The sequence below is a fragment of the Geotrypetes seraphini genome, chromosome 9, assembly GCF_902459505.1.
Source record: "Geotrypetes seraphini chromosome 9, aGeoSer1.1, whole genome shotgun sequence".
Classification (NCBI taxonomy): Eukaryota; Metazoa; Chordata; class Amphibia; order Gymnophiona; family Dermophiidae; genus Geotrypetes; species Geotrypetes seraphini.
In genome coordinates, this window is record NC_047092.1 from 122,550,386 (window position 1) to 122,566,073 (window position 15,688).

The 15,688-nt window shown below is 42.7% G+C and overlaps 1 protein-coding gene across 2 annotated transcripts in view; it reads left to right on the top strand.

Annotated features, from left to right (window-relative positions):
• The window catches only part of USP40 (ubiquitin specific peptidase 40), a 179,643-nt gene that overhangs the window by 101,041 nt on the left and 62,914 nt on the right, over nucleotides 1-15,688 (top strand). For both annotated transcript variants that reach the window (XM_033957628.1, XM_033957627.1), the window contains exon 8: nucleotides 8,460-8,605. In XM_033957628.1, the coding sequence (XP_033813519.1) occupies nucleotides 8,460-8,605 (146 nt within the window). The remainder of the gene's footprint in view (nucleotides 1-8,459; nucleotides 8,606-15,688) is intronic.

The window sequence follows — 15,688 nt, forward strand, 5'->3', positions numbered from 1 at the left end:
GCGGCAAATAAGGCAAATAGAATGTTGGGCATGATAAAGAAAGGAATCTCGAGTAGATCGGAGAAAGTTATAATGCCGCTTTATAGGGCAATGGTCAGACCCCACTTGGAATACTGCGTCCAACATTGGTCTCCCTACTTAAAGAAGGATATAAAACTGCTGGAGAGGGTGCAGAGACGAGCAACTAAACTAGTGAAGGGTATGGAGAAACTGGAATATGAGGATCGACTTAAAACACTGGGATTGTTCTCCCTTGAGAAAAGGAGACTGCGTGGGGATATGATCGAAACCTTCAAAATACTGAAAGGAATCGACAAAATAGAGCAGAAAAAACTATTTACATTGTCCAATTTGACACGGACAAGAGGACATGAAATGAAGCTAAGGGGAGGCAAGTTCAGGACTAATATCAGGAAGTTCTGCTTCACACAGAGAGTGGTTGACATCTGGAATACTCTCCCAGGGGAGATTATTGCGGAATCGACAGTCCTAGGCTTCAAAAGCAAACTAGATGCATATCTCCTTGAGAGAGGCATATAAAGATATGGTTGGCTATAAAATAAGCCAGGTGTATACCTAGCAGGGCCTCCGCGTGTGCGGATCGCCGGACTTGATGGACCGAAGGTCTGATCCGGAGATGGCGCTTCTTATGTTCTTATGTTCTTAAGTTTGAGAACCACTTTAGGACGGTGGATTCAATTCCTATCTCAGAAAGTTGATAAAGTAGTATGTCGTGGTGGACAACATCGAAAGCTGCAGAGAGATCGAATTGTAATAGGACAGCGAATTTGTTACGAGAATGTAGTTGTTGCACCTTAGAAATTAAGGAAACCAGGAGGGATTCGGTACTGAAGCTGGGTCTGAAGCCATATTGGTAGGGATGGAGGATGGAGAATCTCTCTAGGTAAGAAGAGAGCTGGGTGGCGACTATGGCCTCTAGCAGTTTAGTTAGGAGAGGGATATTTGCTATGGGGCGGTAGTTAGATGGTAAGGAAGGGTGGAGATCGGCTTTTTTCAGAAGAGGGGACAAGGCAATGTGTCCCATTTCTGTGGAGAACAGGCCCGATAGTAAAGCAGAATTTATAAGCCTGGTAAAGGAGGAGATGGCCTGCGCGGGAATGTTTTCGTAAAGGTAGGAAGGGAAAGGATCCAGGATGCAATTGCAGGATTTCAGTTTGAGACAGAGTTTAGAGATTTGGGATTCGGATACGAGTTCAAAGGCAGTCCGGGATCTATCAGCAGGGATAGGGTTGGAGACATTGGGAGGCAGAGAATTGTAAGAGACTGCTGGGGGGAAAGAACTCCGTAAGGTAGTAATCTTTTCGTTGAAAAATTTAGCTAGGTCGTTAGCGGATGGGGGGGGGGGGAAGGGGAAAGGTGGAGTTGTTTTTTTGAGGTTAGGTTGCACCAGATGTTGAACAGTGTACTATTTTGGTTTTTTGATCTGGTGATTTTATCTCCATAGAAATTCTTCCTTGCTTTTTTAGTACTGTATTATAGAACTTGATGTTGTCTCTCCAGGATTGTCTATCTGAAGGGGATTTCGATTTTTTCCATTTACGTTCCAGGGCTCGACATTTCTGTTTTAATTCCCTGTGGTATGGAAGATACCAGGGAGTGCCTTGCGGGAGTAGACAAAGGGGCAAGAGCACAGTAGGTAGTCCCGAAAAGGGTTACCCAATTATGCCAGTTGGAATCTGGGTCGGCATGTTTAGGAAAAGGGGGGAGTTGGTTGAGAAATTGGGTCCAGAACAGCGTTCCCGCTAAGCTGCGCTGGCCTGCGCTCGCGCACAAAATATTACATCGCAGCGCACAAGTTTCTCTTCACAGCGCACACACGTGTCGCAAAGGTAAGGGGAGGTAAGGTAAGGGGACGCATTGGGGGGATTGCACTTCCCCACAATTGCCATGCTTCGGTTCCTCTTCTTCCTTCCTTCCTCCCCCCCCGCGGGACCCTGCGGCAATTTAACCTTTGTCTATGTATTTTTATTTTATCCCCCCTTTTACAAAACTGTGAAGCGTTTTTAGCACCAGCCTTGGTGGTAGCAGCTCTGATGCTCAGAATTTTATGAGCATCAGAGCTGTTACCTCCGTAGCTAAAATCCACACTACAGTTTTGTAAAAGAGGGAGGGGTTAGTTTGTGATTACATATTCCTTACTAGGCGAAGGTGTTTTCTGTGTTCTGTGTGTTTTCTGTTAGGATTGACGGTGTAGGATTGATCTGTGCTGGTCTGGCTTGTTTAGTTTTACAATGGGTGTATTGATGTACTGCTCACTGCAATATGTAAGATGCTGCCTTTTCCTAGGTACTCATGTGTGACGTGTGGTTTGTTACTAAAAATCATGTTTTTCTTACAGATGGGGGGGGGGTGCCAAAAAATGATGGGCCCCGGATGTTACATATGCTAGGTACGCCACTGTATGTAAAGATACCAGAAAGCTGGCGTAGCAAAAACTTCTAAGTTTTGAGTATTTAACCCTCCCACAATCTCACGGGCACTCGTTTCAAGTTTATTGAGATTTTGATTTAAACGCAATATCAAATATTTTCAATGCGTATAACAAAAATAAATTTGGGGAAATAAATAAAACCATTTGAAGTAGTACCAGTGTTCCCGCTAAGCTGCGCTGGCGCACAAAATATTACATCGCAGCGCACACGTTTCTCGTCACAGCGCACAATCGGAAGAGGCGTACGGCAGATGGCAGGGCGGCGAGAGGAGAATCGGGCGAGTTGGCTCATAACTTGCTGGCGCCCGATATTTTTGGCTCACGGTGAAAAAAGTTTGCTCACAACACCCGCCCGCTTAGAGGGAACACTGGTCCAGAACAGTTCACTCGTGATTTTTTTGCGGTAGGTGATAGAGTTTGTGGGTCGGGGTGGAGTGCCAAGATGAGACATGAAAATGGGAAGGCAGAAAGAGCCTAGAAGGTGATCAGACCAGGGGACATGTTCCCAACGGGCCTCTTCGGCAGAAGTTTTGTGCTCGGTCAGGTCAAGGAAACTAGTGTCAGGTCAAGGAAGCTAGATGTCTAGTGTATGCCCCTTATCATGGGTAGGGGTGGGCGAAGGAGCGGTGAAGCCTAGGGAGGTGAGGAAGTCTTTGAATTCAGTTGCATCCTTGCTGGTGTTATCGTCTAGGTGGAGATTAATATCTCCAATGATCAGTAGTCTCTGGAATTTTAGGAAGGCCCTTGTTATGGTCTCGAACGAGTTCAGAGGATTTGTTCCAGGGGGTTGGTGGGCGGTAAAGTAACAGGATACCTAATGGGTAGGGATGAAGTTCATCGTTGACTGAAGCTAACATGAATTCTAAAGAGGTATGGCTGCCCTTTTCAAGGAGCTGGACATCGAAGAATGATTTGTAAAGCAGAGCCAGGCCTCCTCCTTTCTGGTTGATTCTAGGTGAGAAGAGGCTATAGTAGCCAGGGGCTAGAGTTCGTTTTGTGTGAATAAATCATCTTTTTCAATCCAAGATTCTATGATGCACAAGAAACCTGGATCAAAGTCTCCGAGTAGGTCTTTTAGTATTTGGGTCTTATTGCGGACTGATCTAGCGTTACAGTAGAGTGTTGGGACTGGGGTGAGAGAGTCGGAGGTAAGGTTGGGTAGATTGGCTGGATAAACAGGCTTTAAAGAGGTGTGATTGATTCAAGAAAAGTTACACTCAGATATGCTAGTTACTTCCCTATCCCCAGAAGGCTCACAGTCTAATCTTATACCTGAGGCAACAGAAGGTTGAGGGGCTCATAATTGAAAGAGAAAAACATCCAAAAACCAGCCTAAGTTGTCCAAATACGTCCAAGTGCCAATAATAAAAACGGGTTTTGGATGTATTTCTAAATGACCTAGGCCTTCATAGTGCCACTGAACGACCAAAGTTAATGGGGCATTTCAGGAGGAGTGTCGAGGGTGGGAGTTGGGCGGGACGTGGGCTAGCTTAGACTTAGTTGTACAGCATGTATAACCGAAAGTTATACAGCCCAGAATCGACAGAACTTGGACGTTGTGACTTAGACCATGTAAAACATGGTCTAAGTCACAAAAACCCACCTAAAGTCACCAGATAAGCACTGCAAACACATAAAACAGACCCCCACATACTACCCCAATGATCATCGACCCCCCCCAACCCCATAAAAATCGTAATCACACCTTTAAAATTCAGCCTCCAGACCATCATCACCTGGCAGCCTGGCATAGGAAAGCCTAAGTCATCCAGCATAGAGATGGCTTAAGCCGTCTTGAGGGTGGGTTAGGGACTCATGGAGAGGAGGACCCAAGCCCATAAGCCCCTGTAATCACTGCATTGATACTTAAACATGTTCACTCCCCTATACACCCCCAAAATAGGGGAAAGCCGACAGTCAACCACCGGTCGATGGCACGGATAGCAGGATGCCCCGACGAAGAAGCCAAGGACTACTACTCCTACACAAGAGAAGACGACCTCACAGCCAATAAGGGAGAAAAAGCAGGAAGGGACAACTCAGACACAGGAGGGGACGACCACACAGCAAACAAGGGTGATAACACAGGAGCAGTAAAGGATACCGTAATTGAAACTATAGGGATGGCCAAGAGTAGAAGGTCCAAAAAGGTAACACGAAGGGAACTTAGATGTATGTATACGAATGCTAGAAGTCTAGGTAACAAAATGGGGGAACTAGAGACAATAGCAAGACATGACATATTGGATATCATTGGCATAACAGAAACATGGTGGAATGAAGAAAACAAATGGGACACAGTACTACAGGGATACAAACTGTATAGAAGAGATCGAGTAGGGCAGAAAGGTGGAGGTATTGCTCTATATGTTAAGGAGGGAATAGATTCTGTTGAAATGGTTACAACAGAAATGAAAGAGAAGCTTGAGTCACTCTGGATCAAAATTCCTGGTCAATATGGCGCAGATACGAAAATTGGCCTTTACTATCGTCCCCCAGGACAGGCGGAGGAAACTGACTCAGAAATGATGGAGGAAATCAAACAAGAATACAAGACAGGCAATGTAATTATATTGGGAGACTTCAATTTCCCAGGGATAGACTGGAAACTAGCAACCTCCAACTGCGGCAAGGAGGCCAAGTTCCTGGAGGTGCTAGGGGATTGCTTCCTGGAACAAATGGTAAAAGAGCCGACAAGAGGCAACGCCACCTTGGACTTGGTCCTAAATGGCCTCACGGGACCGATAACAGAAGTGGAAGTCGTGGTTCCACTGGGAACGAGTGATCACAATGTAATCAACTTTAAACTTGACATCGGGAAAGGGAAACATGCCAAAACCTTAACCACCACCTTAAACTTTAAAAAGGGTAAATACGATCACATGAGAGCCATGGTAGAAAAACGACTCGAGAAGATGGTGGACAAACTTGAAACGGTAGATCAGGCATGGTCCCTACTGAAAAATACTATCACAGAAGCACAAGATCTCTACATTCCGAGGATTTCCAAAGATCGGAGAACAAAGAGCAAAAGAGAACCGGCATGGCTTACCATACAGGTGAAGGAAGCCATAAAAGAAAAAAAGGACTCTTTCAAAAAATGGAAATGCATAAAGACAACCGAAGCCTGGAACAAACATAAAGATGATCAGAAGAAATGTCACAAGGCGGTGAGGGATGCCAAACAGGAATATGAGGAAAAAATAGCCCAGGAGGCCAAAAACTTCAAGCCCTTCTTTAGATACGTGAAAGGGAAAAAACCTGCAAAAGAGGCTGTGGGACCCCTGGACGACCAGGGAAGAAAAGGGTACATCAAGGAAGATAAACAAATCGCAGACAAACTAAATTCCTTCTTTGCGTCCGTCTTTACGAAGGAGGACACCTCAACAATACCTGAAGCGGAGAAAGTGTTTGCAGGAGAAATAGAAGACAGCCTCACCACAGTTGAAGTGGACGTAGACCAGATATACTATCAGATAGACAAACTTAAAAGTGACAAATCCCCTGGACCGGATGGAATTCACCCAAGAGTCTTAAAGGAATTGAAGGTTGAAATCGGAGAGTTATTGCAAAAACTTGCAAACCTGACAATCAGAACTGGACAGATACCGGACGACTGGAGGATAGCGAACGTCACGCCAATTTTCAAAAAAGGATCGAGAGGGGAACCGGGCAACTATAGGCCTGTGAGTCTTACGTCTGTCCCCGGCAAGATGGTTGAAGCACTGATCAAGGATAGCATAGTCCGGCACTTGGATGCACACGACTTGATGAAACCCAGTCAACATGGATTCAGGAAAGGGAAATCATGTTTGACGAATTTACTCCAATTTTTTGAGACCGTGAACGAGCAAATTGATAGTGGGAAGCCGGTGGACATAATATACTTGGACTTCCAGAAAGCGTTCGACAAAGTCCCACACGAAAGACTTCTCAGGAAACTACAAAGCCATGGCATAGAGGGAGATATACAAAGATGGATAGGCAAATGGCTGGAAAACCGAAAGCAGAGAGTGGGCATAAATGGGAAGTTCTCCGACTGGGAGAAAGTGACTAGTGGTGTACCCCAGGGCTCGGTACTTGGGCCGATCCTTTTTAATATTTATATCAATGACCTGGAGGAAGGAACATCCAGTGAGATCATCAAGTTTGCAGACGATACAAAACTATGCCGGGCAATCAGATCGCAGGAGGATAGAGAGGAACTCCAGAGCGACTTGTGTCGGTTAGAAACATGGGCGGAGAAATGGCAGATGAAGTTCAATGTGGAGAAATGCAAGGTAATGCATTTAGGCAATAAAAATAAGGAATACGAGTATACAATGTCAGGTGCAACTCTGGGGAAGAGTGAACAAGAAAAGGACCTGGGTGTACTGATAGATAGGACCCTGAAGCCGTCGGCACAATGCGCGGCAGCGGCAAAGAAGGCAAATAGAATGTTGGGCATGATAAAGAAAGGAATCTCGAGTAGATCGGAGAAAGTTATAATGCCGCTTTATAGGGCAATGGTCAGACCACACTTGGAATACTGCGTCCAACATTGGTCTCCCTACCTAAAGAAGGATATAAAACTGCTGGAGAGGGTGCAGAGACGAGCAACAAAACTGGTAAAGGGTATGGAGAAACTGGAATACGAGGATAGACTTATAACACTAGGATTGTTCTCCCTTGAGAAAAGGAGACTGCGTGGGGATATGATCGAGACCTTCAAAATACTGAAAGGAATCGACAAAATAGAGCAGAGAAGATTATTTACATTGTCCAATTTGACACGGACTAGAGGACATGTAATGAAGCTAAGGGGGGACAGGTTCAGGACTAATGTCAGGAAGTTCTGCTTCACTCAGAGAGTGGTTGACACCTGGAATGCCCTCCCAGAGGAGATTATTGCGGAATCGACCGTCCTAGGCTTCAAGAGCAAACTAGATGCATATCTCTTTAAGAGAGGCATATAAAGATATGGTGGACTATAAATTACGCCAGGTGTACACCTGGCAGGGCCTCCGCGTGTGCGGATCACCGGACTTGATGGACCGAAGGTCTGATCCGGAGATGGCAGTTCTTATGTTCTTATGTTCTTATGTAAACCCTTTTTTACTGGCATATAAGTGGCTCCTGCAGCCATAAGGGCTATTAGGGTGGTAGATAAGTGGGTCTAGGGGATTCTGGAGGTGGTTTGGGGGGTTCACCATGACCTATAAGGGAGCTGTAGTGTGGAGAAAACATGGCACCCTTTTTGTGAAGTTCACAGCAGTGCCCTGTAAGGTACCCCACTATTTAGGTGCCATGCCTGCGTGTTCAATCCATCACTTTGCAGACCCCTCCCATGTCCAACAGGGCTTGTTCTAGGCATTTTTGACTTGGACGAAAAGTTGGACGAAAATGTGGTATAAAGATAGATGATTTAGCAACTTGGATGATCAGATCTGCAGGATGTATAATTAGACAATTTTTGAAAGAAAAAAAAATTTTGATATATTTTTCGAAAATGTGTCCTAGGCTGTTTTTTTACTTTGGACGACTTACGACTTAGACGAAAACGGACTTAGACGTCCCTTTCGATTATGCCCCTCCACGTGACTTACCCAAGGTCACAAAGCAGCAGCAGCAGGATTTGAACTCAAGATCTCAGTCTGCTTTACTAACCACTAGTCTAATCCTTCTGGCCCTGCAATGTTAGACCTACTAGGATTTGTAAGGCTCTGCTGTGGTATAGCCATTCTGGTACTCAGGGAACTGCAGTGATGCAGTTCTACTGGCACTCAGAGAGCACTGCAGTGGTACTGTCCTGATGGAACTCATAGGGTAAAGTTCACTTATAAAGCACTAGCTGATACTGCCAACATTCATATTATTGGTAGCAGACATCATTGCAAGAAAATGTCCTTATGCTGAGAAATACGCTGAGTGCTTACACAAACCAGAGCTGAAAGGATAAACTGTTAAATCAGAATCATGTAGTTATGGAAGTAGTAACATGGGTGTTTTGTTTTTTTTCTTTTATAAGATTTGAAAACAGTGGGGGTCTTGAAGATCACAAAATGAATGTACCTCATCAGCTATACCAGATTTTCTGCAGAATGAGGAATAAAAACGAGGGCTACGTGTCAGGCCAGAGCCTCATAAAGTGCTTACTGAAAAACAGGATACAAGGTAAGTGAAGAGCAAGGAGTAAATGTTCTTTAATGAACAGGGAATGAGGGGTACTTGCTGTTGAAAACAGGAGACAGCTGTCAATCAAGCTTAGGTCTCTGAGCAGTTATTGATTGGGAATGATGGCAGGGTGAAAAGCTGCAGCATAATTCCAGTGAAAGTTTGCTTGGGCTAAATCTGTGACAGTGTCTAGTAGGTTTATAAGTTCAATAAATCCCTTAAAAAGTGTGTTAGGTTTGATTAATGAGGTTTAATTACTGTTCCTTGATCTACTGATACTCATTTCAATTTCTCTGTAAATTCTGCGATTTCAAAGCCTAACAAGAGTTTGTTGAGCACTATTACATTAGGGTACAGTTAAGGGCCTGACTCTTAACTTTCTGAATTTTCTACACAGATAATTGTATAGATGAAATCCATCCTCTATTCCTTTTGTACTATGTTCAATTAAAATGAAAATGCTACAAAAGAGCAAAGTCTATCATGAGAGAAAAAGAAATAAAAAGTACTAAGGGCCCCTTTTACTAACACAACAAAAATTGGAATAATGCGGGACACGCGCAGGTGTCCTGAAGTAACTGAATTCTGCGTGTGCTTACTGCACACTATAAAGTGTCTGTTTTTTGGTTGGTTTTTTTAAGATTTGTATTGGGGGCAGAGAGTAGGCATTACCACATAACTGGTTAGCATATGGATAACGAAGGAACCCTTACCACCTACAAAATGAATGGTGGTAAATGCCCATGCAGTAATTAAAAAAAAAGAGACCACATGCTAATGGCTTCTCAGTCCAACATCAGAGTATCAAATCATTTGATTTAGCTCAATTCTTATTATTTTATTGTATAAAAACTCTAACTGTATAAATATTCTTCTGTAAGAAAAAAGGCACTGGGGGATCCTTAATAAAGCAAGTTCATTGCGAAACACGTTGGATCTGTAGCTCCCAGGTCAAATCAAAGTTGAGATGAATTTAAGGGCTCCTTTTACTAAGCTGCGTTAGGACATTAATGCGCGGAATAGTGCGCGCTGAATTGCTGCATGTGCTAGACCTTATCGCCAGCATTGAGCTGGCGTTAGTTCTAGCCACATAGCATGCGGTAATATCCTGCATGCACTAAAAACGCTAGCACACCTTAGTAAAAGGAGCCCTAAGTTAAGTATATAATTCATCATTTGAAACATATTTATATTTTGGAAACTGAAGATGAATGGTTGAAATATTTGAAAAGAGTAAAAATAATAAATAATATATCTATAAAAAGTAGAGATGAATTAAGGCCAGTGAGGAATATATTACATCGTAATTCCCGTCAGATACAAATTCATTATCATGGGCGGAAGAGGTGTTCCTGAGGCCTTTTTTCTTATAGAAGAATATATATTTATATAGTTAGTTTTTATAAAATAATAAGAATTGAGCTAAATCAAATGATTTGATACTCGGATGTTGGACTGAGAATTCATGTGTGGTACCATCCGGGTAATTAAGTTCATTTATTTAAAAAATTTGTGAGACCATCTATAGAGAGAACACACATGCTAATGGCAACATTAGCAAATATCCATTAATGCAAAAAGTAGAAAAAAAAAAAAAAGCTTTTGTACGGTTGCGGTAAAAATGGCCTTAGTGTGTGGGAAGGACCTGCATATGGAGACACAGGCTACTTTTTACTGCATCTTAGTAAAATGACCCTTAAGTAAACAAGAAGCTCATAAAAGTTAGTGCAACATTATTTATTTATTATAGCTATTTATATACCACCTATTAATTGTTTGAGCAGTTTACATTCAGGTACTCAGTCATTTGTCCCTATCTGTCCTGGTGGGTTCACAATCTATCTAACATACCTGGGGCAATGGAGGATTGAGTGACTTGCCCAGAGTCACAAGGAGCATGAGGCTGTAGCTCTAAACCATAGGCCACTCATACATGAATTACTCAATTGTATCTTGCTTGATGATAATATGGTGTGATGGAACTGAAAATTATAATAGTTCTAGACTTTATAGTCCATTCACTCCCTGTCTGCAAAACTTTTTCCTGGTCTGCGCACCTTGAAACAATTAAAAGAAGGAGCAGAAAGAAAATGGTGTAAAGCACCTACTGACTAAACTAAGAATTTGCAATTGACATGGGCATATCAGCTAAAGGAGTCACCAAGAGGGGCTGCATTTCTGAGGATATTAATTAAGGTGCAAAATAGACTAAATATACTGTATATTTGAAATGGTGCAAGGTTGTTTTTTAAGTTTAACACTGGTGACTACACAAATCAACTTTGCTGCTCATGTGGCATCAACACAGAGATAAGAACATAAATCAACCATTACAACAAAAATCACTCAAATCATTGTAATCATGTCATTGTCTCAGTTTTCATTATTTCTCCCATTTCCCTATCCCCCCCTCCTTTCTACATTACCTTTGTCCAATCTTCCCCTCCTATCAATGATCACCGAGGTTCCACTTCTTTCTCAGTGGTCTTTGTTCTTATAACTTCTAAGAATGATCTGAACAAGCAACCACAATATTGCTCTTTCTACCCTAATTTCTTACCTGTAAGCACCCCCCCCCCCACACACACACACACACACTTCCTTCATTGGGTATTGGGTTACTAGGCTGGGGGTTACATTTCTCATTCCTCACCACAGAAGTATTTTTAATAGTAACATGGGGTCCTTTTACTCAACTGTGGTAAGAATTGGCCTTAGCGCTCCCTTACATAGGTCTTTCCTACACACTAAGGCCAATTTTACTGAGGCCAATAAAACCCCTTATTTTCTGTTAATTTCATTTATGATCAAGTGCTAATGTTAGCATGGCCATTTAAAAAAATAACTGCATGAATGTTTACTGCCATCTATTTAGAAGGCCGTAAAGTTTCCTGTGTTAACCATGGACTAACCAATTTGTGCATGTTTAAGTAGATGTGCTAACTGGTTAGCTTAGGAACATCCACCCTCCATCCCTGACACGCCTCCTCAAAAATAAATGGAAAATGATAATTGCCACACTGGTAGCACACACACATGAAAAAACTAATATGGAATACTTTACTGCAGTGTTTTTCAACCTTTTTTGGGCAAAGGCACACTTGTTTCATGAAAAAAATCACGAGGCACACCACCATTAGAAAATGTTAAAAAATTTAACTCTGTGCCTATATTGACTATATATAAAGTAATTCTCTTGAATAGGAATCAAATAAACACAAAGAAAGTATTTTATAATTACTTTATTATGAAATATTAAGTAAACAGAATAGTGAAAAATTATAAAATACTTTATTCAGTGTGAAACCTGGGCCTGTTTGGCTGAACACAAAGCTGATATTCTGGCTGGAATCGAAGAAAGACACACACGTAGCTCTTCGTCAACAGCTCTCAGTCTCTCTCTCTGTATTTGGTTTTTATAGCAATCATGCTTGAAAAGCTAATCTCACACAGATATGTAGTGGAAAATGGGAGCAATGTCAAAATAGCTTTGTTTGCCAGAAGGGGGAACTCCTTGGCGGTATCCAACCAAAAACTGTCCAAAGGTAGATCAGCAAATCTTAGCTTGAAACCACGATTTTGTCTCAGTTCAGTTAGTTCCTCCTGCTCCTGTAAAGTCATGTCCTTTCCACCAACTGATGCTGAGCTATAAGGGTCTCTAACCCAGTCAAGGCATTCAGTGGAGACTGAAGAGAAATAAAATGACAACTTCTCCTCAAGAGTTTTTAAATGTTTAACTATTATCTCACACAGTGCAGCAGTGTGAACACCTTGCCATTGCTTGGTGAGTGTGAACATTTCAAGATTGCCACTTTCCATGTGTTGATGCCAGAGTTGCACCTTTGAACGGAATCCATTTATTTTATCTGTACTTGAAAGCAGGTTTTCACTTCGGCCTTGCATTCGTGTGTTCAGTTCATTCAGATGATAAAATATATCTGCCAGGTATGCCAGCCTTGCACACCACTCATCACTTGCAAGCTGCTTTGCGTAATCTGACCTCTCATTTGTCAGAAACACTTTAAGTTCCTCCCGCAGCTCATACACACGAACCAAGACCTTGCCACGCGACAACCACCGGACCTCCGTATGAAACAGCAAGGTTTTATGCTTCGCTCCCATCTCCTCGCACAAAGCTGCAAATATGCGACTTTTCACGGGTCGTGACTTTACAAAGTTTACCATGCACACAACATCATCCAACACATGAACTAGGACTGCTGGTAAAGTCTTAGCTACGAGGGCCTCGTGGTGTAAAAAACAATGCGTAACAATCACATCTGGATTTCTTTCCTTCACACTGCTTACAAAGCCTTTGGTGCGCCCGACCATGGCTGCAGCTCCATCGGTGCAGACACTTGTGCAGTTTTCCCACTTAAGTCCTCCTTGTTCAAGGTATTCTGATGTGACCCGAAAAATTTCTTCTCCTGTTGTTTTTTCTGGCAATGCCTTGCAAAAAAAGAAGTTTTCTCTAATTGCATCACCATCAACAAAACGCACATTGGCCAAGAGTTGAGCATGTCCACTGATATCAGTAGACTCGTCAAGTTGCAATGCAAATTTCTCACTGATACGGATCTTTTCCAAAACCACACTTTCGATGTCTGCAGACATGTCATTAATACGTCTGGAAATTGTGTTGTCTGAGAGAGGGACTTTGGCTATTTCCTTAGCTGCTTCAGGTCCGAGCATCTCCTCTACAATAGCTTTGCAGGCAAGAAGTATTAATGTCTCTGCCACAGTGTGCGACTTTTTTGACTTGGCTATAAGTTCAGCAACTTGATAGCTAGCTTTAAGAACTCTTTCATTTACCTTTGTGGTTTTTCTCATGAAAGTTGCCTGTTTCTCCGTGTTGTCACGCAGGCGAACAAAATAGTCCGCATTCTTGTTTTGAAGCGAAGGGTGTTTCGTTTGGAGATGGCGTTTAAGTTTGCTTGGGATCATAGCACTGTTAGCTAGCTTTTCACCACACACCACGCACAGTGGAGTTGGTTTGTTTGCATCTCCAGTGAAAGTAAATCCAACTGAAATATAGCTTTCGCTATATTGCCTTGCACCAGAGAATTTGCTTGCGCTAACCATCTTTGCTTTCTTTTGACCCCCACTCATACTTGGGCTCTCATCTGGCTCCAAATTTTGTTCAGAGTCTAGTTCTTTCCTTTTCAAAAACTTGTCCATCACTGCAGTATCTCACTGTCACTCAGGACTTACTGCACTTGTCTCCTCCAGATAGCCGCTGTCCGTCACACTCAGCACTCTTCTGATCGATCCCCGATGAGCCGGCGGATGACAGCTCCAGATGACAGCTCTGTCTCCACACTGTGCTAGGCCTGGAAGGAAGTCGGAAGATGATGTCCTACCTACCACAGTCATACTAACAACCATGTGTAAATTTTATTGTAAAAAATATAGGCTTTTTCAATCTCACCACTAGATGGCGATGTGGCAGCGCTGTACACCTACGAACATAACTCGCCTGTGTCTCAAGCCTGTGTCTCAGTGCAGCACTCCATTGAGCCGTCCGCCGGGACTCCCACTCGCACTACATAGCGGCCAGCCGCTGTCCTGTAGGATGTGGAAGTGGAAGGTGTTGCAGAGGGGACCGGGGGAGTCTCATGGGAGCGCGTGCGGGACCCGGCCTGAGGCCTAATCAGTGTCTGCACCGTACGGCACACCAGGCAACATCTCGCGGCACACTAGTGTGCCACGGAACAGCGGTTGAAAAACACTGCTTTACTGTATCCATTAGCACTTAACACAGCTTAGTAAAAAGGCCCCATCGTTAATGGCAGTAAATAAAGGCCGATGTGGCCCATCTAGCTTTGAACTGGAGCTCCCTATAATGGAGCCTCTGAGCCCTATTTAACATAAGCCTTCAATTGTTTGCCGAACAGATAAGAAGGAATAGTCTTCAGTTCATATGGCAAAGAAGACCAAGACAAAACAGCAGCTTGATAGGGAATGAGGATGAAATAGATTTTTTTATATTTAATCTTAGCAAAAGAAAGAAAATAAATAAGTCGGCTTGTCTCTGGCTTGTAAAGATACAGAAAGAAAAGAAAACGGGCACTAAATGCTCTAGAGATTTATCCGAAAAAATCTTACACACCCAACATGGTAACAAAAAATAATCCGAGCTTCGATGGGTAACCAGTGGAGCTTTCTCAGAGTAGGTGTTACACAGTCCGACCTTCAATGCCAAAAATTAGTTTAGTTGGGTGATGAGACTGGCTAGACCCTACATTCATATCCTTAACTAATAATGTCCCAAATGACTTGGATAAAGGTAATAATATACTACTGGTCTTTTTAGACCCAAGTTCAGACTTCTAATCTAATCTTCCATTTGTGAGTCGCACATACCTATACAGACTCAAGGCGACAGATCAAAGAGAGGCAAAGAAGAGGGGGAAGGGAGTATGGAGAAACTAGAGGAGTGAACATAGAAGTAGGGGGAGCCATACGGAAACTAAGACAGTTAATTGTCAAAGAGGTGAGTCTTCAGGTTTTTTCTGAATGTGATGTAGTTTATCTTTTTCCTGATAGCTTCAGGTAGGTCATACCAGATTTTTACACCCAGATAAGTTAACATAAGTGGAAAATTAGATTGTAGTGAATGTATTTTGTGGATGGCAGGTTTAGTTGGATTCTTTTAAGGATTTTTTTTTATGTCGACCAAACAGTAGAAAATAATTGGATGAGAGGGGCTGCTGAGTTTCCGTATAGAATCAGGTGTAGGATACATGATAATTTGAAAATTATTTGGGATGATATTGAGAGCCAATGTAGTTGCCTGATGAATCAAATTTCTTTAATAATTTGTAGATTAGTCTAAAGGCTGTGTTTGGATTAGTTGCAGTTTGTGGATTAGAATAGTGTTTAGGATTTGTTTGTTGTGATTGTGTTTGTTCCAGATATGGAAAGAATATGCTGAGATTGTCCAATGTGTTTTGAGTTTCTGGTGGACTGGGTCTTTTTTGTTGTAGTTCCATTGGGGATTGGTGTTATTGTTGGGGAATAAGTTGTGTAAGGTTGTGAGGGTGGAGAGGCATAGGAGAGGAAGTATAGGAATAGGAGGGGGCT